The sequence below is a fragment of the Ranitomeya imitator genome, chromosome 7 (assembly GCF_032444005.1).
Source record: "Ranitomeya imitator isolate aRanImi1 chromosome 7, aRanImi1.pri, whole genome shotgun sequence".
NCBI classification, from domain to species: domain Eukaryota; kingdom Metazoa; phylum Chordata; class Amphibia; order Anura; family Dendrobatidae; genus Ranitomeya; species Ranitomeya imitator.
The window spans coordinates 187,384,986-187,407,315 of record NC_091288.1 but is presented as its reverse complement, the minus strand read 5'-3'; the positions used below and the strand labels follow the sequence as shown (position 1 = coordinate 187,407,315).

The 22,330-nt window shown below is 47.4% G+C and overlaps 1 protein-coding gene across 1 annotated transcript; it reads left to right on the top strand.

Moving 5' to 3' along the window:
* The first annotated feature begins 20,794 nt into the window (after positions 1 to 20,794).
* On the top strand, positions 20,795 to 21,430 carry LOC138645940 (histone H1C-like). Its single transcript, XM_069735418.1, has one exon. The coding sequence runs from the start codon at positions 20,795 to 20,797 to the stop codon at positions 21,428 to 21,430; it is 636 nt and encodes a 211-aa protein (XP_069591519.1).
* The last annotated feature ends 900 nt before the right edge of the window (positions 21,431 to 22,330 follow it).

Here is a 22,330-nt window from a genome sequence, read left to right as displayed (position 1 = left end):
AACAGACGGCTATCACATGTGCAGGGGGGCTTATCTTAGTTATCCCTCCACTGCTAACAATGTGATGAAAAAACCACACACAAGGCTATTGACCTCTTAGTTTACAGCAGGGGCTTATTCTAGGTATCCCACTGCTTTTCTATATACCACGAACTGCAGGGATTTATGTATATCCCGCTTACAGTTCCACTTAACACTTGCAGCTCTCTGGCGCCCCCCTTACTCTCAGGTCAGATTAGGTACTGCACCCTGGGTAATTAGTCGCCAGAAAGGCTGCCTGCTATGTACTGGCTATTGGGCACGCTGCAGCGACGCGATAACTACTCCCACACAGGCAGGAACAATAATTATCAAACCCGCAGTTGCTTCAGCATAATCCAACCGTCAGCACACTTTCGCTGCCACCAGCTTCGATTAAACGGGTCCGAAGCTAACCCAACTCAACAGTAATAGTAGCGAATTTTCCCTTCAAGAGACTTAGGGTACAGTTTAGAGCAGGAGAACGAACTAATATATAATAGTATATCCCATTCAAAATAACTAGGCAGTGCGTTATCAAAAATAGTTTATAAAGATGTTATACATGAGACAATTGCAAATATGTACAAGGGTAATTATAACATACAGGGAATAAATGAGAAAAGATAACACTCACATATTAAAAGCATTGCAGGCATCCAGGCTAGTGCAGTTTCCATACATCCCAGTCCATGGGATGTACCAGCTCTTCCAGGACAATAGGACAAAGCAGTCCAGAAGGAGAAATCAGCAAAAAGTGACTCCTCAGAGCCTGCCAGACACTTAAAACATTAAGGCTGTGACATCACAGAAAGGCTGGCTTATCCAGACCCTCCTCTCTCTACATTCTGCCTAAACTTTAAACTATTCTCTCTAATTTCTATAACTTCACTACAAAACATGACAGAGTCATACCAAACCCATAATTCATCTCGGATTAACGTGAGCATTCTAATGAGATCAAATATGTCCTATCTGGGATACATATTTACAGAGAAAACCCTACTTCTTTACCAGATGGAGTTAGAAACCCGAGATTCATGGGATGTGTAAATACACCGAGTGAGAATAAAAATATATATTTTCGTATTTCTAGCTTAAATCGTTTGCCTAATATCTAACAAAAACTAAACAAAGAATCTTTCCTGAATCTTGGAGCCACTTTTCCAGTTTGAACTAGAGAATGTGGGAGGGGTGAGGGACTTTCCTCTGAGCCTGGAATTTACGACCCCAGAGCAATAAAACCTCTCTTCCCCCATACTCTCAGAGAAGGAAAGCCAGGAATTTGCAGCTACAAACTGTTGCTCCAAGAAGGGGGGCTTAGCCCACACAGGCTAGAGAACTACTTATGATATTTCATACCATATCGTGACAGATGCATACGGGGGGCTGCGCATCGCCTTTTCTCGCCGATCTGCCCGCGATTACAGGACCCGCCGGCATTGAACTGTAGTGAATGGAAATGTCGGCCGAGCCCAAATAAATGTCCTCGGCGGGCCACATGCGGCCTGTGGGCCACAGTTTGAGGACCCCTGTTCTAACTATATATCACTATGGGAAAACGCCCGTTAAATTTATGGATCTCCGCAGCAGCTTTTGAGACCCCAGGTGATGTGATGAGTTTGTCTATACGAGGCCATGTTAAGTATTTTACATCCGTATTTGTGTTCGCTCACACTTGCTTCTAAATACGTTGAGTGCAATGTGATATAAAAACAATCGCATCATGCTGCATATGGATGTGTGAAATGAAGAACGGTGTTGGTTGCGTATATAATTAACTAGCTGAAGAGCCCGGCGTTGCCTGGGCATAGTAAATATCTGTGGTTAGTTATAGCACGTCACTTCTCTTACTTTCCCATCACGCCTCTCATTTTCCCCCTCACATCTCTCATTTTCTCCCTCACACCTCTCATTTTCTCCCTCACTCCTCTCATTTTCTCCCTCACTCCTCTCATTCCCCCCTAACACTTGTCATTTCGACCTCACATCTGTCATTTTCTGATCACTCCACTATATTCCCTCACTCCTCTCATTTTGCACTCACACCTTTTCATTTTCACCTCACACCTCTCATTTTCACCTCAGTATATACATGTTTGTCATCTCCCTTATATATAGTATACACCTGTATGTCATCTCCTGTATATAGTATATACCTGTATGTCATCTCCCCTGTATATAGTATATACCTGTGTGTCATCTCCCCTGTATATAGTATATATCTGTGTCATCTCCTCCTGTATATAGTATATACCTGTATGTCATCTTCTATATATAGCATATACCTGTATGTCATCTCCTCCTGTATATAGTATATACCTGTAGGTAATCTGCTCCTGTATATAGTATATACCTGTGTGTCATCTCCTCCTGTATTTAGTATATACCTGTATGTCATCTCCTCCTCTATATAGTATATACCTGTGTTATCTCTCCTGTATATAGTATATATCTGTGTGTCATCTCCCCTGTATATAATATATACCTGTGTGATCTCCTGTATTAGACCTCGTTAACACGTTATTTGCTCAGTATTTTTACCTCAGTATTTGTAAGATAAATTGGCAGCCTGATAAATCCCCAGCCAACAGGAAGCCCTCCCCCTGGCAGTATATATTAGCTCACACATACACATAATAGACAGGTCATGTGACTGACAGCTGCCGTATTTCCTATATGGTACATTTGTTGCTCTTGTAGTTTGTCTGCTTATTAATCAGATTTTTATTTTTGAAGGCTAATACCAGACTTGTGTGTGTTTTAGGGCGAGTTTTGTTTGTCAAGTTGTGTGTTGAGTTTTGTGTGGCAACATGCGTGTAGCAACTTTTTGTGTGTCGAGTTGCATGTAACAGGTTAGTGTAGCAAGTTGTGTGCAGCAAGTTTTGCGCATGGCGAGTTTTGCGCGTGGTGAGTTTTATGTCTGGTGCCTTTTGAGTATGTGCAACTTTTGTGTGAGGCAACTTTTGCATGTGTTGCAAATTTTGTGCATGTGGCAATTTTTCCGCGTGTGCAAGTTTTGCGTGTGGCGAGTTTTCCATGAGGTGAGTTTTGCACTTGTGGCGAGTTTTGCGGGAGCCTAGTTTTTGCATGTGGCGAGTTTTGCGCGTGGCGAGTTTTGAGCGGCGACTTTTGTGTTTCGACTTTTATGTGGCGAGGTTGGTGTATGTGTGGTGAAATGTGTGCTGAGGGTGATATGTGTTCAAGCACGTGGTAGTGTGTGGCGCATTGTGTGTGTGTTCATATCCCCATGTGTGGTGAGTATCTCATGTCGGAGCCCCACCTTAGCAACTGTACGGTATATACTCTTTTGCGCCATCGCTCTCATCCTTTAAGTCCCCCTTGTTCACATCTGGCAGCTGTCAATTTGCCTCCAACACTTTTCCTTTCACTTTTTTCCCCATTATGTAGATAGGAGCAAAATTGTTTGGTGAATTGGAACGTGCGGGGTTAAAATTTTGCCTCACAACATAGCCTATGACGCTCTCGGGGTCCATACGTGTGACTGTGCAAAATTTTGTGGCTGTAGCTGCGACAGTGCAGATGGCAATCCCGGACATACACACACACACACACACACACACACACACACACACACACACACACACACACACACACACACACACACACACACACACACACACACACACACACACACACACACACACACACATACACACATTCAGCTTTATATAGTAGATGGAGGTCCTCTCATGCTCTGTAACCCAACTGATGCAGGGGATAGGTGCTGCCCTTATATTTCAGTCGATTTCCTGTCCTTGGTGGGTGGACCACTCTCAGGTGTGCTGTCATGGGTCCCGAAAAAATGATTAGCTGCAAGTAATTTTGGTATTTTTCAAGGATTGCAATTAAAATTGGTTGGAACTATTTTGTATACAGACCTTACGCAGTATGTTTTATCACCCTCTTTATACAGCCTCTGAAATTCCAGTGAAATCAAACGTGAATGCAACATATGGCGACTCTGGAGCACCGCCAAGCAACAATACAATGAGCCACATTTTAGTCTGACAGCTAAGGTACCTGAGGTGCAGGGAGGGGAACCTCTAGTCAGTCATTTGATCTTGGGCCACCAGCCCTGTTTTTCTTTTTGCCAGTTGTTTGAGTTTTCTGACAAGCATGCGCGCACACACAGCATTCACTACTGAAATGAAGACCATGGGACATGCAGAGCTAGCTTGCATCCATCGCTGGCCAGTGTCAGCATCAGGACGTTCTTTTTTGGAGGGGCTTAGCGAGCTCCGCGCTCCAGCCTATGAGTTGTAGGCAGCTGTCAGTGTCTCCTGAGTGATATATGCAGGAGTCACAGTTTCTCCTATGTGATGTATATACAGCAGTGTCAGTTAGCACATCTGGCCGAGTCATGAAGATACCACCAATTTGGCAAGGACACAGTGGCTCAGTGGTAAGCACTGCAGCCTTGCAGTATTAGTATTACTACATCCAGACTCATATTGTGACCCTCACCAGTAGCTTGGCCACTAAATAAACCTCCATATATGTCAATATACAAAAAGGAGAACGACATGGAGTTTGTTAAAAATATATATACACATAATCTTTAATTATATTTCCCAAAAAAACACTAGTACAAAAATACACAAATAAACATGAAAGAGAAATGATGTGAAGATGCCTAAAAACAAATACAACGAGCCACATATCATGGGGTAGTATGGTACATAATATGTAATAACAGGTGCAGGGCACCACCCTGCCTAACCTCTCCCAAAGTGAGTGAAAGTAGCACAGTCACCCCCTCTAATTACTTGGTCCATGCTCCATTGCACAAAACCTAGCCCCTTAAATAAGGAATCTGTCCCCATAATCCATATTGTGACAGCCAGAGGGAGGAAATAGATGTATGGTGGGAGTAGGAGGAAGGTATGGATGTCACCTCACCAGTGGCCACGCTGCCCAAACGTCCCCAGACGTTGTTTTTAGGCATCTTCACATCATTTCTCTTTCATGTTTATTTGTGTATTTTTGTACTAGTGTTTTTTTGGGAAATATAATTAAAGATTATGTGTATATATATTTTTAACAAACTCCATGTAGCCTTGCAGTATTGTAGTCCTGGGTACTAATCCCACCTTGGACAACATCTGCAAGGAGTTTGTATGTTCTCCCCGTGTTTGCATGGGTTTCCTCCGGGTACTACTGGTTTCCTCCCACATTCCAAAGACATACTGATAGGGAATTTAGAGTGTGAGCCCCAACTTCGGGACAGTGATGATAATGTGTGCAAAACTGTAAAGCGCTGCGGGATATGTTAGCTCTATATAAAAAAAATATAGATTATTATAACAGCAGGAGGAATCACACAGCTCCCACCAGTTTGTCAAGGATAACAGCAGGAGGAATCACACAGCTCTCACCAGTTTGTCAAGGATAACAGCAGGAGGAATCGCACAGCTCCCACCAGTTTGTCAAGGATAACAGCAGGAGGAATCACACAGCTACCACCAGTTTGTCAAGGATAACAGCAGGGAAAAAAAAAATCACACAGATCCCACCGCTGTCACCAATTTGTCAAGAGCTGCAACTCAACGGCCTCAAATTGTCATCTGAATTAAGCAATTAACTGATGAGTGGTGGACAAGGCCGAGGTTGCTTCCACTACTAGCTAAGTTATTGGGGAACTCACAGTGAACATGTGGTTTATAAAACGGATTCCAATGCATAGAATATATACAGCCTTAATCCGGCATACAGGGATTTGGGCCATCTTATTTCGGGCTACTTTTTATGATCTTTAGCAAGGAGCTTGGCTCATAGTGAAATAATGCAGAGCAGCCTAAAGACACCGCGGCTTTAGAACGTTATTAACGTTAAATTTTACAGCACCTTTTACATTTTTTTTTGTAAAAGGGATTGTCAGGTCTTTTGATATTGATGAGCCATTTCTCAGGATAGGTCATTAATATCTGATTGTCGTGGGTGTCAGGTGGGGGCTGCACATAAACAATGAACAGAGCTGAACAGCAGAGCTCCATTCAACATGTAGCAGTCACTGCAGAAACAGGAGAAGAACCCCTAATCAGCCATCTTGACATGTTTGTTAACCCCTTTACCCCCAGGGGCGGTTTGCACGTTAATGACCGGGCCAATTTTTACAATTCTGACCACTGTCCCTTTATGAGGTTATAACTCTGGAACGCTTCAACGCATCCTGATGATTCTGACATTGTTTTCTTGTGACATATTGTACTTCATGATTGTGGTAAAATTTCTTTGATATTACTTGCGTTTATTTGTGCAAAAAAAACTGAAATTTGGCAAAAATTTCGCAATTTTCCAACTTTGAATTTTTATGCTCTTAAATCAGAGATATGTCACACAAAATACTTATTAAGTAACATTTCCCACATGTCTACTTTACATCAGCACAATTTTGGAACCAATATTTTTTTGTTAGGGAGTTATAAGGGATAAAAGTTGACCAGCAATTTCTCTTTTTTTACAACATTTTTTTTTTAGGGACATCACATTTGAAGTCACTTTGAGGGGTGTTGTGAACAGGTTATTCAGAACCACAATGGACCTTGTAGTTCAGAGTACACCAAGTGACCTGACAATTACCAAAAACATAGGACGAGCTCTGAGACGTGGGAACTCTGCTGACCGCAATCCCTAATCCTATCCAACCACACTAAAGGTAGCCGTGGAGCGCTCCTGACCAGTCCTATGCGCCTCGAGCACAGCCTGAGAAACTAGCTAGCCCTAAGAAAGAAAAATAAGCCTAGCTTGCCACAGAGAAATACCCCAAAGGAAAAGGCAGCCCCCACATATAATGACTGTGAGTTGAGATGAAAATACAAACGCAGAGATGAAATAGATTTAGCAAAGTGAGGCCCAACTTACTGAACAGACCGAAGATAGGAAAGATAGCTTTGCGGTCAACACAAAACCCTACAAACAACCACGCAGAGGGGGCAAAAAGACCCTCCGTACCGACTAACGGTACGGAGGTGCTCCCTCTGCGTCCCAGAGCTTCCAGCAAGCAAGAAAAACCAATATAGCAAGCTGGACAGAAAAAATAGCAAACAAAAATAACACAAGCAAAACTTAGCTTATGCAGGAAGACAGGCCACAGGAACGATCCAGGAGAAAGCAAGACCAATACTAGAACATTGACTGGAGGCCAGGATCAAAGCACTAGGTGGAGTTAAATAGAGCAGCACCTAACGACTTAACCTCAGCACCTGAGGAAGGAAACTCAGAAGCCGCAGTACCACTCCCATCCACCAAAGGAAGCTCATAGACAGAACCAGCCGAAGTACCACTCACGACCACAGGAGGGAGCCCGGCCACAGAATTCACAACAGAGGGGTCTATATGATAGAAAATACCCAAATGACACCATTCTAAAAACTGTACCCCTCAAGGTGCTCAAAACCACATTCAAGAAGTTTATAAACCCTTTACGTGCTTCACAGGAATTTTTGGAATGTTTAAACAACAAATGAACATTTAACTTTTCTTCACAAACAATTTACTTCAGCTCCAATTTGTTTTTTTTTACCAAGGGTAACAGGAGAAATTGGACCCCAAAAGTTATTGTGCAATTTGAGGACGCTGATACCCCATATGTGGGGGTAAACCATTGTTTGGGCGCATGGCAGAGCTCGAAAGGGAAGGAGCACCGTTTGACTTTTCAATGCAATATTGATTGGAATTGAGATGGGACGTCATGTCGCATTTGGAGAGCCCCCGATGTGCCTAAACATTGAAACCTCCCACAAGTGACGCCATTTGGAAAGTAGACCCCCTAAGGAACTTATCTAGATGTGTGGTGAGCACTTTGACGCACCAAGTGCTTCACAGAAGTTTATAATGTAGAGCCGTAAAAATCAAAAATATTTTTTCACAAAAATTATTTTGCCCCCAATTTTTTATTTTCCCAAGGTAACAGAAGAAATTGGATCCCAAAAGTTGTTGTGCAATTTGTCCTGAGTACGCCGATACCCCATATGTGGGGGTAAACCACTGTTTGGGCGCATGGCAGCGCTCGGAAGGGAAGGAGCACTGTTTGACTTTTCAATGCAAAATTGTCTGGAATTGAGATCGGACGCCATGTCGCGTTTGGAGAGCCACTGATGTGCCTAAACATTGAAACCCCCCCAATTATAATGGAAACCCTAACCCAAACACACCCCTAACCCTAATCCCAACTGTGAAGAAACCAGATTGTATCTTAATTTCCCAGACAACCATATTTTTGTAAACCAAAAGTACTGGCTTTTTTTCTGTATATTGGCTTGTGAATTTAAATGTTTATGACTGGTGGGTCAAGAAGACAGACTGGCCAACTGATATACTATCTAACATACTGTGTAAAGGTACCTTCACACATAACGATTTCGTTAACGATATCGTTGCAACGTCACGCTTTTTGTGATGTAGCAACGATCCCGCTAACGATTTCGTTATGTGTGACAGCGACCAACGATCAGGCCCCTGCTGGGAGATCGTTGGTCGTTGGGGAATGATCAGGACCTTTTTTTGGTCGCTGATCACCCCCTGTCATCGCTGGATCGGCGTGTGTGACGCCGATCCAGCGATGTGTTCACTGGTAACCAGGGTAAATATCGAGATACTAAGGGCAGGGCCGCGCTTAGTAACCCGATATTTACCCTGGTTACCATTGTAAAAGATAAAAAAAAAACACTACATACTCACATTCCGATGTCTGTCACGTCCCCGCCGTCAGCTTCCCTGCACTGACTGTCAGCGCCGGCCGTAAAGCAGAGCACAGCGGTGACGTCACTGCTGTGCTCTGCTTTACGGCCGGCGCTGACACTGTCAGTTACGGGAAGCTGACGGCGGGGGACGTGACAGACATCGGAATGTGAGTATGTAGTGTTTTTTTTTAATCTTTTACAATGGTAACCAGGGTAAATATCGGGTTACTAAGCGCGGCCCTGCGCTTAGTAACCCAATGTTTACCCTAGTTACCTGGGGACTTCGGCATCGTTGAAGACAGTTTCAACGATGCCGAAGTCGTTCCCCTGATCGTTGGTCGCTGGAGAGAGCTGTCTGTGTGACAGCTCCCCAGCGACCACACAACGACTTACCAACGATCACGGCCAGGTCGTATCCCTGGTCGTGATCGTTGGCAAGTCATTTAGTGTAACGGTACCTTAAGTCTAATAGTGACTGTACATAGGGTGTATTAGGCTTTGTTTATTGATGTGTGCTGATTAGTGTTGAGCGATACCGTCCGATACTTGAAAGTATCGGTATCGGATAGTATCGGCCGATACCCGAAAAATATCGAATATCGCCGATACCGATATCCGATACCAATACAAGTCAATGGGACATCAAGTATCGGAAGGTATTCTCATGGTTCCCAGGGTCTGCCGCTACGTCTTTGAAAGCCATTAACGCGCTCATTTTTAAAAATGAGCGCGTTAATAGCTTGCGGTGACGTCGCGGCTTGTGATTGGTCGCGTGGCCGCGACCAATCACAAGCCGCTACGTCTTTGAAAGCCATTAACGCGCTCATTTTTAAAAAATGAGCGCGTTAAGGACCTGCGAATGACGTCGTGGCTTGTGATTGGTCGCGTGGCGGTCACATGGGCGGCCCGCGACCAATCAGAAGCCTGGACGTGATTCTCAGGTCCTAAAAGCGCTGATTTTGAACAACGAAGCCTGCCGGTTACCCGTGCTGAGTCCAGGGGCGCCGGAGAGGTAAATATATCAATATTTTTTATTTTAACTCTTTATTTTACACATCTCTATGTATCCGATACCGATACCCGATACCACAAAAGTATCGGATCTCGGTATCGGAATTCCGATACCGCAAGTATCGGCCGATACCCGATACTTGCGGTATCGGAATGCTCAACACTAGTGCTGATATATTAATAGTGCTACTTGATCCCATCACCATTTTTTTACCTGGTCTTGATGTTGGACTGAAGAATCCTGGGTAATTCGAAAAATAGCTTACTTGCCTTGGGTATAAAAAGACTCAGATCACATCATTGAGACTGAAGTAACACAGTGCTACCAGCCAGACATTCTGCAAAACACCCAACAGACAAGAGAAACGACTGCAGCTAATTCATCATGGCACCATCACGAGGGACACTGATCTAGGATTCTATAGGAAACAACCCAGGGGTTTTCAGCTCCGGTTGGAAGGACACAGATCTGTTCCAGTGACCATCTCTGAACCATGGATATATCTGGAGAAAGCCAGGTTTGGGACTCGCAGGTTGCCTGGTTCCATGGAGATGGTCAGATAAGCCAGGTGGTGACTCTCGTGTCAACTGGCTTTTGACCTTGTACAGACTCTATGGACAGTTCTGTCATCTTCCTACGCTTGTCGATATCTCTTCTCCGTGTGTATATCACAGGTGGAATAGCAACCCTGGGAGCTCTAATATAACATCTACCATTATCCCAGCGAGACAACGGAAGAGTAAAGGTACCGTCACACTAAGCGACGCTGCAGCGATACAACGATGTCGATCACTGCAGCGTCGCTGTTTGGTCGCTGGAGAGCTGTCACACAGACAGCTCTCCAGCGACCAACAATGCCGGTAACCAGGGTAAACACCGGGTTACTAAGCGCAGGGCCGCGCTTAGTAACCCGATGTTTACCCTGGTTACCATCGTAAAAAAAAAAAACAAACACTACATACTTACCTTCCGCTGTCTGTCCCCGACACTGTGCTTTCCTGCACTGGCTGTGAGCACAGCGGCCGGAAAGCAGAGCGGTGACGTCACCGCTCTGCTTTCCGGCTGGCCGGCGCTCACAGCCAGTGCAGAAGCACAGCGCCGGGGACAGACAGCGGAAGGTAAGTATGTAGTGTTTGTTTGTTTTTTACTTTTATGATGGTAACCAGGGTAAACATCGGGTTACTAAGTTCTGCCCTGCACTTAGTAACCCAATGTTTACCCTGGTTACCAGTGAAGACATCGCTGAATCGACGTCACACACGCCGATTCAGCGATGTCTGCAGAGAGTCCAGCGACGAAACAGTGCTGGACTTTCTGCAGCGACCAACGATATCACAGCAGGATCCAGATTGCTGCTGCGTGTCAAACTGAACGATATCGCTATCCAGGACGCTGCAACGTCACGGATCGCTAGCGATATCGTTCAGTGTGACGGTACCTTAAGACCCTGTCATGTGCACTATGATGGGGTAAATGATGAGATTGTTCTGTTTGCTATTGTGTGTTGTGGTTTAATAAAGTATTAAAGTATTAAGTAACCCTAACCACACTCCTAACTCCAACACACTCCTAATCCCAACCATAACCCTAACCACACTCCTAACCCTAATCCCAACCGTAAAAGTAATCCAAACCCTAACCCTAATTTTAGCCCCATCCCTAACTTTTTATTGCAAAAAATTGTTTTGTGTCTCCACATTTTGAGAGCTGTAATTTTTCCATATTTTGGTCCAGAGTCATGTGAGGTCTTGTTTTTTGCGAGACGAGTTGACGTTTTTATTGGTACCATTTTCAGTCACATGAAATTTTTTGATCGCTTTTTATTCCGATTTATGGTGAGGCAGAATGACCAAAAACCAGCAATTCATGAATTCCTTTTGGGGGGTTTGGCGCTTTTATACAATAAAAACTTTTATATAAAAAATTATTTTTGCATCGCTTTATTCTGAGGACTATAACTTTATTTTTTCCTTGATGACGGTGTATGGTGGCTCGTTTTTTGCGGGACAAGATGACGTTTTCAGCGGTACCATTTTTTTTTTATCCCTCTTTTTGATCGCGTGTTATTACACATTTTGTTTGGCGGTATGATAATAAAGCATTGTTGTTTTTTGCCTCTTTTTTACGGGGTTCACTGAAGGGGTTAACTAGTGGGACAGTTTTATAGGTTGGGTCATTACGGACTCGGCGATATTAAATGTGTACTTTTATTTTATTTTTTATTTAAAGAAATGTATTTATTGGAACAATAATATTTTTTTCTTTAATTTAGTTTTTTTTTTTTACTTGTTTACTTTGCGCCAGGGGGGCATGACTATATAGTGTCAGATAGCTGATCTGACACTTTACACAGCACTGTGTCAGACCAGTGATCTGACAGGCACTGCAGAAGGCTTGCCGGCGCTTGCAAGCCACCTCCCTGGAGGACGGACCTGGAAGGAGCCCCACGGCCATTTTGGATCCAGGGTCTGCAGGGAGGAGGACATAGGAGACCCTCTGAGCAACGCGATCACATCGCGTTGCTCCGAGGTTCTCAGGGAAGCCCGCAGGGAGCCCCCTCCCTGCGCGATGCTTCCCTATGCTGCCGGACCGCTGCGATCATGTTTGATCGCAGTGTTCCGGGGGTTAATGTGCCAGGAGCGGCTCCCGACACCCGGCCCCGCATGCCCCCCCCCCCCCCCCCCCCCCCGTGAGTGCGGCTGATCGGTGATGACGTACGATCCCTTTGATCATAGGGGCCCATACCTCCTCGACGGGATAGTACATCAGATGTCAGAAAGGGGTTAAAGGCCAGATTCACGTTCTGAATACAGTCTGGTGTCCGGACAGGCCACTTTTCTTCTGACCCGAACTCAACAGGCTTATATATGCTTAAAGGGGTTGTCCAGGACTTAAGTCTTTAGGCCCACAGTGAAGAAAAAGAAAAAAAACAAAAAACAGGCAAGTAGTTGATAACTGTTTTACCCGGCGCCGGGTCACAGCGGCCGCCAACTGCTCCTACCGGAGCTCCACATCAACACAGCAGTTCTTTTGCTCTGCAAGCGACATGACTGCTGACATTATGCTGATTTACAGCCAGTCCACCGTGCAGAGCTGAACAGTTGCTCTGCCGTCGTGACATCACCATAAGCTGCTGAATCGCCAGCAGGAGCGGTCTGTGAAAACTCTGTGCCGGCAGAGGTCAGCACCGGGCACAACAGGCAGGTAGTTAGCAACCACCTGCCTCTTATTTCTTAGGCATGTAGTAAAAGTAAAGTCCCAGATAACACCTTTAACCCCTTCAAGACGCAGCCCTTTTTAGTTTTTGCGTTTTTATTTTTTGCTCCCCTCCTTCCCAGAGCCATAACTTTTTTATTTTTCCGTCAATATGGCCTTGTTAGGGCTTATGTTTTGCGGGACGAATTGTACTTTTGAACGACACCATTGGTTTTACCTTGTCTTGTACTAGAAAACGGGAAAAAAATTCCAAGTGTGCTGAAATTGCAAAAAAAAGTGCAATCCCACACTTGTTTTTTGTTTGGCTTTTTATTGCTAGGTTCACTAAATGCTAAATCCGACCTACAATTGCGATTCTCCAGGTCATTACGAGTTCATAGACACCAAACATGTCTAGGTTATTTTTTATCCAAGTGGTGAAATAAAAAAAATTCCTAACTTTTGCTAAAAAAAAAAAAAATTGCGCCATTTTTCGAGACCCATAGTGTTTCCATTTTTCGGGATCTCGGGTCAGGTGAGGGCTTATTTTTTGCATGCCGAGCTGACATTTTTAATGATACCACTGTTGTGCAGATACATTCTTTTGATCGCCCGTTGTTACATTTTAATGCAATGGCGTGGCAACCAAAAAAAGTAATTATGGCGTTTTGAGTTTTTTTTCGGTACGCCGTTTAGCGATCAGGTTAATCCTTTTTTTTTTTACGGATCGGGTGATTCTGAGCGCAGCAATACCAAATGTGTTTGATTGATTTTTTTTTTTTTTTAATGGGGCGAAAGAGGGGTGATTTATACTTTCATATTTTTTAAAACTTTTTTTATAACTTTTGCCATGCTTCAATAGCCTCCATGGGAGGCTAGAAGCTGGCACAACTGGATAGGCTCTGCTACATAGGAGCGATTATCAGCAGCAAGCCGGAAAGGAGACCTCAGGTTGTCATGCCGACGCCTGATCACATGACGGGGGTCATCGATGCGCCCTCCAGTACCTTCTCAGACTACGCAGCACTTTTGCTGTGTGGGAATGTACCCTAACAGACACAAGCCTGAAGTTTACACTTTTGTTCATGTCCAGTTAAAAAAATTATTGGGCACAATAGAGAGGAAAAGTGAGGTATAAACTGCCGATAGTAGTTAGCAAATCCAAGAAATCGCTGAATTGCTTTCACTCCAAGAGGACGTGGCCAGTTGAGCACGACAGAAACTTTTCCCGGATCCATACACAAACCAGCGTCAGAAATGATGAAACCCAAGAAGGGCAGAGATGAATGTTTGAAGACACATTTTTCCAGTTTAGCGTACAGCCGATTCTCTCTCAAACGCTGAAGTACTTCCCGTACATCTCTTCTCTGAGTAGACAGATCTGGAGAGAACACAAGGATATCGTCCAAGTACACTACAACACAGGTGTAACGTAAATCCTGAAAAACATCATTTACAAACTCCTGGAAGACTGCGGGTGCATTGCGAATGGCATAACCAAATATTCATAATGACCATCTCTGGTATTAAACACAGTCTTCCACTCATCACCGGAACGGATACGGATCAAATTATAAGCTCCTCTGAGATCCAATTTGGTTAAGATTCGTGCTCCACGTAGAGTTCTGGTATGAGAGGAAGTGGGTACTTGTTTTTGATCGTGATAGTGTTGAGACCCCGGTAGTCTATACATGGGCGAAGAGAACCGTCCTTCTTAACGAAGAAGAACCCAGCTCCTGCAGGTGAGGAAGACTTTCGAATGAAGCCTCTGGCCAGATTCTCTTGGATATATTCAGACATGGCTTGAGTCTCGGTAGAAGACAATGGGTAAATACGACCTCTAGGTGGAGTAGAACCAGGAACAAGGTCTATCGGGCAGTCATAAGCGCGGTGCGGCGGCAAAATCTCCGCTTCCTTGTTAAAGACGTCCGACAAAGCGCAATAGGCTGGAGGAATTCCCACGGATTCCGAAGCAGACCGAGAGGAGGACGCAGGCTTGACGGGAAGCAGGCACCTGTTCAGACAAGACTGTCCCCACCATAGAACATCTCCAGTACGCCAGTCCAGAGTGGGTTCGTGATCTCTCAACCAAGGAAGACCCAACAGGAAACAATGAGACAAAGAAGGTAAAACATAAAAGGCCAGTTTCTCACGATGAAGAGCTCCAATCTGAAGTTCAACTTCCTCCGTAACAAAGTTGATGGTCTCCCGCAAAGGCTGACCATCGACGGAAGCTATTTGTCTAGGAGTCTCCAAGGGTCTAGCAGGTATCCCAAGCCTGTTAACAATCTCGAGCTGAACAAAGTTCCCAGCCGCTCCTGAATCAACATAAGCCTCCAGAGAAAAGTGACGGGAACCTAAATGTAGAATAACAGACAAAACCAGAGGCGGAGAGGAATCATAACCACCTAGGAAGGCCTCTCTTACCTGTCCTAGGCGGAGGCGTTTCCCGGCTTCTGAGGACAGGCGCGTAAGAGATGAGAGGCATTGCCTCAGTAAAAAAAAAGACCTTGTGCGAGTCTCTCCATGCGGCGTTGCTCAGAAGACTTAAGGCGATCGGCCTGCATGGGTTCAGGAGACGATGAAGAGGCCACCGGGGCTGCTTGAGAAAAAGAAGTCCCTCGAGCAACAGTGGTCTGGCAAAGAGGTTGCTTCTCTCTGACAAGCTCGCGAGTGCGCTCCTGAAAGCGAAGATCAATGCGTATGGCCAAGGAGATAAGATCATCCAAAGAGGTAGGAGTGTCCCGTCCCGCCAGCTCATCCTTAATCGTTGAAGACAAACCGCTCCAACCAAAGCCTCATTATTCCACCCAAGGTCTGAGGACAGAGTCCGGAAACAGATGACGTACTGGGCTACTGAGAGAGTACCCTGGTAAAGGTTAAAGAGGGACTCTGTGGTAGAGACCAGACGACCAGGTTCATCAAAAACCCTGCGGAAGGTATCCAGGAACGGATTGAGTTGGGAGACCAAAGGATCATCATGCTCCCAGAGGGGATTAACCCACGCCAAAGCCTCACCCTCCAAATGGGATACTATAAAAGCAACCTTAGCTCAGTCGGTAGGATAAAGTAGCGGAGACAATTCAAAATGCAACTGGCATTGATTAAGAAAGCCGCGGCACGCTTTAGAATCCCCACCATACCGAGGAGGTCGAGCAAGTCGGGGCGAGGGTTGTGGCACAGAGACAGGAGTGGAAACAGAGGCCACATTCTGGAGGGAGAGAAGCCGATCATTAATGGAGGCCATAAAATTCAAAATATGGGACTGAGTGTCCCCTTGTTGACCTAGCTCCTGCTGAAGGGCAACCAACTGAGGAGCAATACCAGGATCAGAAGGCTGTAAAGCCGCTAGGCGAGACTCCATATTCTTTAAAAACTACATAATCCTAGTCTGGTTTTCACGCAAAAAGAGTAACTCTTTTAGAGTGGCGGAGACTCCAGCGGGGTCCATGGCCTGATGTTACTGTGATGCTGTAAGAATCTGGCTGCACTCGGATGTCACCCGAGTGCAGTCCTATTTGAGCGTGTCGATTCAAACAGGGAAAAAGGAGAGTGGACCCACTGGACCGTGATGACGAACCCCTCTCGGACGAGCTGACGAGGTGGACCGCCCCCTATACAGGGAGAGTTATTGGCAGGCCCGTGAGGGACTATCGCCACGGAAGCTGGAGGATCGACTGAGATAGACGGGTACACTGTAGGCAAAAAGGGACAGAGGGAACAGAAAGGAACTACTGAGACGAGGGAGAAGATGGGCACGCTACGGAGATACGGAGGCTGGCAGGACAATATGGAGACACTGAGGCTGACGGGAGCAAGGAAAGGATATAGGAGCCGGGCAGGTACTGCAGAGGAAAAGGAACTGAAGGAACACATGAAACCAAGATCAGAGAGCTAGGAACGCACAGAGACCACAGGCGACCAGAAGCACTTGTAAACACAAATGAACATCAGGCACAGAGGAGCAGCAGGAAGCAGTTTATATAGCAGCGTGGGAGCTACTTCCAGGTTACAGTCCTCCAGGATGACAGAGAGGACAGGAAAGAGCGCCAACAGAGGAATCAGATGTGCGCACGCGCAGAGCTGAATGCGACGCGCGCGCACACCCGGCGAGCTGCAGTGGGGAGAGGCGGCGGCAGCAGCGGCATGACAGACCCGTGAACGTTTACCTGTTACGACCGACATGAGCACAGCCGTGGCCAAACGTCAACAGGCCGTCTTGAAATTAATTTATTTGGGGAATCGAAGCCACACAGCGCAGGAGCTCTGGAATGCCATCAAGCAGGAGAGCGATGTGTGGTTTGTGCCAGCAAAATCTCCAGCCAGGCATGGTAGTGTGTGACAATGGCCTAAATCTGGTGGGAGCTCTGGGCCTCGGCAACCTCACTCACATCCCATGTCTGGCACATGTGCTCAACTTGGTCATGCAGAGTTTTTTGAGGGACTATCCGGATCTTGATGCACTGCTGCACAAGGTCCGCCTAGAGTGTGCTCACTTGCGGCGTTCCAGCACGGCAAGATCGCGCATTGCAGCTTTGCAGCGCCGATTCCGCCTTCCGGAACAACACATCATATGTGACCTACCCACAAGGTGGAATTCCACGTTACATATGTTGGAGCGGTTGTGTGAGCAGCAGCAAGCAGTAATGGAGTACCAGCTGCATCAGGTGCAAAGAAGTCACACTCCGCGCCGTTCAGACTTCACAACCACAGAGTGGGCCACTATGAAGGATGTCTGCCAGGTTTTGCGTCCCTTCGATTATTCCACGTGGATGGCGAGTGCAGATGATGCACTAGTCAGCATGACTGTCCCCCTTATCTGCCTGCTTCAACAAACACTGCAAGCGCAAAGGGATGATGTTGTGGAAGAGGTGGAGGATGAGGAGTCACCATTTCCATCAGCTTCTGGACAGTCAGCGCCACGTGGTTCCTCACAAACGCGTAGGCAGGGGACACTTTGTGAGGAGGATGAGTCAATGGAGGAGGAAGACATCCGTCCAGAGGAGGGAGTTACACAATTGTCCAGTAGTCAATGTGTACAGCGAGGGTGGGGTGATGAAGAGCAGGCAGAGATCACGCCTCTTGCAGGGGACAGCGTTTCTTGGCCAGTTGGCAGTCCGCAGCACATGGTTGATTACATGCTGCAGTGCCTGAGAAATGACCGCTGCATCGCCCACATTCTCAACATGGCTGATTATTGGGTGTACACCCTCATCGATCCTCGCTACCAGGACAACGACAAAACCTTATCACACCGTTGACCCGGGAGCGTAAAATGTGGGAGTACCAAGACACACTGATGAATTTCATCATCTCCTCCAGTCCAACTGAGAGGAGTGCTGCTAGTGCTTTACAAAGCAGCTCAGTGCATCGAGGCAGTGGAGGAGGCTCTGCACAAAGAGGGAGCAGAAGCAGTGCCTCTGCCCAAGGCAAGATCAGTATGGCCCAACTGTGGCACAGTTTTGTGTGCCCGCCCCAAATGTCTACACCATCACCGGCGGCTCCAGTCAGCAGGAGGCAACGGTTCCGTCAGATGGTGACAGACTACATGTCTTGCCCTCTTGCTGTACTCCCAGACGGCTCTTCCCCTTTCAAGTTTTGGGTCTCTAAGCTGGATACATGGCCAGAGCTAAGCCAGTGTGCATTGGAGGTGCTGGCTTGCCCTGCGGCTAGTGTCTTATCGGAACGTATCTTTAGTGCCGCAGGTGGTGTACTAACAGACCGTCGCATACGACTATCCTCCGATAACGTTGACCGGCTTACTTTTCTGAAAATGAACCAGGCCTGGATCTCGCAGGAATTTGCCACTCCTCTGCCTGATTAAATAATTGGGTGTCATCCAGGTCTCCTGATATGTTCATCTTTCTACCACCTGAACTGTAATTCCTGGGCTCCAACAACGCCAGTTGAGGCTCAGAAGTGCAGGCTGCACAGTCAAAACATACGACCCAGTGTTATTGGGTTTCAGTAACGTCAGCTGTTCCCCAGCTGTGTAGCTGGCAATGTATCCTGCGACCGCCACGCTGACACAACAACTTAAATTTAAGGGAACCTGTCCCGCACCCCCCCGGCGTTTGTTACTGAAAGAGCCATCTTGTGCAGCAGTAATGCTGCACAAGGAAAAGGTAGCTCTTTTAGTTTAGCTCCTTGCACACGCAGAACTTAACACTTATAAAATGTGTCCACTGATACCGTAAAACCATCCCGGAGGTGGTACTTTCCTTTTTAATGACACGCAGCAACCCCCTTGGTAGCGCTGCCCGTCTTCTGACATCATTGGTTGGCTGGCTGCGCCTCTGCGTCCGCCCTGCCTGACACAACGCCCCTCGGTGTCTTATTTATTTTGACTGCGAGGGTGTGATTGATGGGCATGAGCAGTGCATATCTTCGCCTGGCTGCCACTCATCTCCTTCCGCCTTCTTCAGACTATGCGGCTTCATGGCCGTGGCATGCGATAAGGGATCAGCTGACGCCGCCCAGTCTGAAACAGGTGTAAGGACATGAGTGAGAGGCGAACATATTTACTGCGCAAGGCCATGAATCCCAGCCCTGCAGTGTGAATTAATGAAAAGACACTGAGGGTCTGGGATTCATGGGCATCGCTAACCGCACCGGCCGACATGAAATGAGGTCAGAAGACGGGCAGCGCTAACAGCGCATGGCCAAGGGATAACACAACAGCGCAGACTCCCGTACAGCAAATAACGACGCTCAGGAGGCTGCGCCCAGCACCAAGGTGGTATTTTTGACAGCTGTGCTGCGTCTCATTAAGAAGGCAAATGCATGTAAAGAAGCTGCGGAGACACCATCACGTGTTTCTCGACGCAAGCAGTGAATAGCCAGGCCTTTCCCCGGGAAGGAACAACCACGGGAAGGGCAGCATCCTATGAAGGAAAGCCACCTATGCAAAGCATGGTATCCATCCACAGACAGCTGTTTCGGGGTTTTTGCCCCTCATCAGTGTGGAGTAGGAATCTGGCTATTAGGAGCAGTGCCTAGTAAAAAGGCTATAAAGGTACAGATGATTGGCCTCGGGGAGACCGAAACATCCAACACCGCGGAGACACCATCACGTGTTTCTCAACACAGTGATTCCAGAACACTGCCCCCATCCCTTATGAGAAATATGCAGATGCATGTAAAGAAGCTGCGGAGACACCATCACGTGTTTCTCGACGCAAGCAGTGAATAGCCAGGCCTTTCCCCGGAAAGGAACAACCACGGGAAGGGCAGCATCCTATGAAGGAAAGCCACCTATGCCAAGCATGGTATCCATCCACAGACTGCTGTTTCGGGGTTTTTGCCCTTTATCAGTGTGGAGTAGGAATCTGGCTATTAGGAGCAGTGCCTAGTAAAAAGGCTATAAAGGTACAGATGATTGGCCTCGGGGAGACCAAAACATCTAACACCGCGGAGACACCATCACGTGTTTCTCAACGCAGTGATTCCAGAACACTGCCCCCATCCCTTATGGGAAATATGCAGATGCAAGTAAAGAAGCTGCGGAGACACCATCACGTGTTTCTCGACGCAAGCAGTGAATAGCCTTATGGGATGGGGGCAGTGTTCTGGAATCACTGCGTTGAGAAACACGTGATGGTGTCTTTGCGGTGTTGGATGTTTTGGTCTCCCCGAGGCCAATCATCTGTACCTTTATAGCCTTTTTACTAGGCACTGCTCCTAATAGCCAGATTCCTACTCCACACTGATGAGGGGCAAAAACCCCGAAACAGCTGTCTGTGGATGGATACCATGCTTGGCATATGTGGCTTTCCTTCAAAGGATGCTGCCCTTCCCGTGATTGTTCCTTCCCGGGGAAAGGTCTGGCTATTCACTGCTTGCGTCGAGAAACACGCAGCACATGATGGCAGAGACCGCGCCAGCCGCCGCTCCCCCTCCAGCAGAACCGGCCGCCAAATCCAAGAAGCAGCCGAAGAAATCCGCCGCCAAGAAGAGCAATAAACCTTCCGGCCCCAGCGTCTCCGAGCTGATCGTGAAAGCCGTGTCCGCCTCCAAGGAGCGCAGCGGGTTGTCTCTGGCCGCCCTGAAGAAGGTTCTGTCTGCCGGAGGATACGATGTAGAGAAGAACAACAGCCGCCTGAAGCTGGCCGTCAGGTCTCTGGTCACCAAGGGCGCCCTCCTCCAGGTGAAAGGCAGCGGCGCCTCCGGGTCCTTCAAGCTGAACAAGAAGCAGGAGACGAAGGACAAAGTGGCCAAGAAGAAGCCAGCAGCTGCGGCCAAACCCAAGAAACCCGCTGCTGCCAAGAAAGCCGCCAAATCTCCGAAGAAGCCCAAAAAGGCTCCGACCGCGGCCAAGAAGAGCCCGAAAAAGGCCAAGAAGCCCGCAGCTGCCAAGAAAGCGGCCAAGAGCCCCAAGAAGCCGAAAGCCGCTCCCAAGCCCAAGAAGGTGACGAAAAGTCCGGCTAAAAAGGCGGCCAAACCCTCCAAGAGTCCGGCTAAGAAGGCTGCGAAAGCCAAGAAGCCCGCGGCTAAGAAATAAGCTGCAGCCCCTGTTCTGTTACCACAAAGGCTCTTATAAGAGCCACCACTTCCTCCCCGCAGAGCTGTATGATCAGTGCCATCACCTCCTCCCCGCAGAGCTGTATGATCAGTGCCACCACCTCCTCCCGCAGAGCTGTATGATTAGTGCCACCACCTCCTCCCCGCAGAGCTGTATGATCAGTGCCACCTTCTCCCCGCAGAGCTGTATGATCAGAGCCACCACCTCCTCCCCGCAGAGCTGTATGATCAGAGCCATCACCACCTCGCAGAGCTGTATGATCAGTGCCACCACCTCCTCCCCGCAGAGCTGTATGGTCAGGGTCACCACCACCTCGCAGAGCTGTATGATCAGTGCCACCACCTCCTCCCCGCAGAGCTGTATGATCAGTGCCACCTTCTCCCCGCAGAGCTGTATGATCAGAGCCACCACCTCCTCCCCGCAGAGCTGTATGATCAGTGCCACCACTTCCTCCCCGCAGAGCTGTATGGTCAGGGTCACCACCTCCTCCCCGCAGAGCTGTATGATCAGTGTCACCACCTCCTCCCCGCAGAGCTGTATGATCAGTGTCACCACCTCCTCCCCGCAGAGGTGTATGATCAGAGCCACCTTCTCTCCGCAGAGCTGTATGATCAGAGCCACCACCTCCTCCCCGCAGAGCTGTATGATCAGAGCCACCTTCTCCCCGCAGAGCTGTATGATCAGAGCCACCACCTCCTCCCCGCAGAGCTGTATGATCAGAGCCACCTTCTCCCCGCAGAGCTGTATGATCAGAGCCACCACCTCCTCCCCGCAGAGCTGTATGATCAGAGCCACCACCTCCCCGCAGAGCTGTGTGATCAGTGCCACCTTCTCCCCGCAGAGCTGTATGATCAGTGCCACCACCTCCTCCCCGCAGAG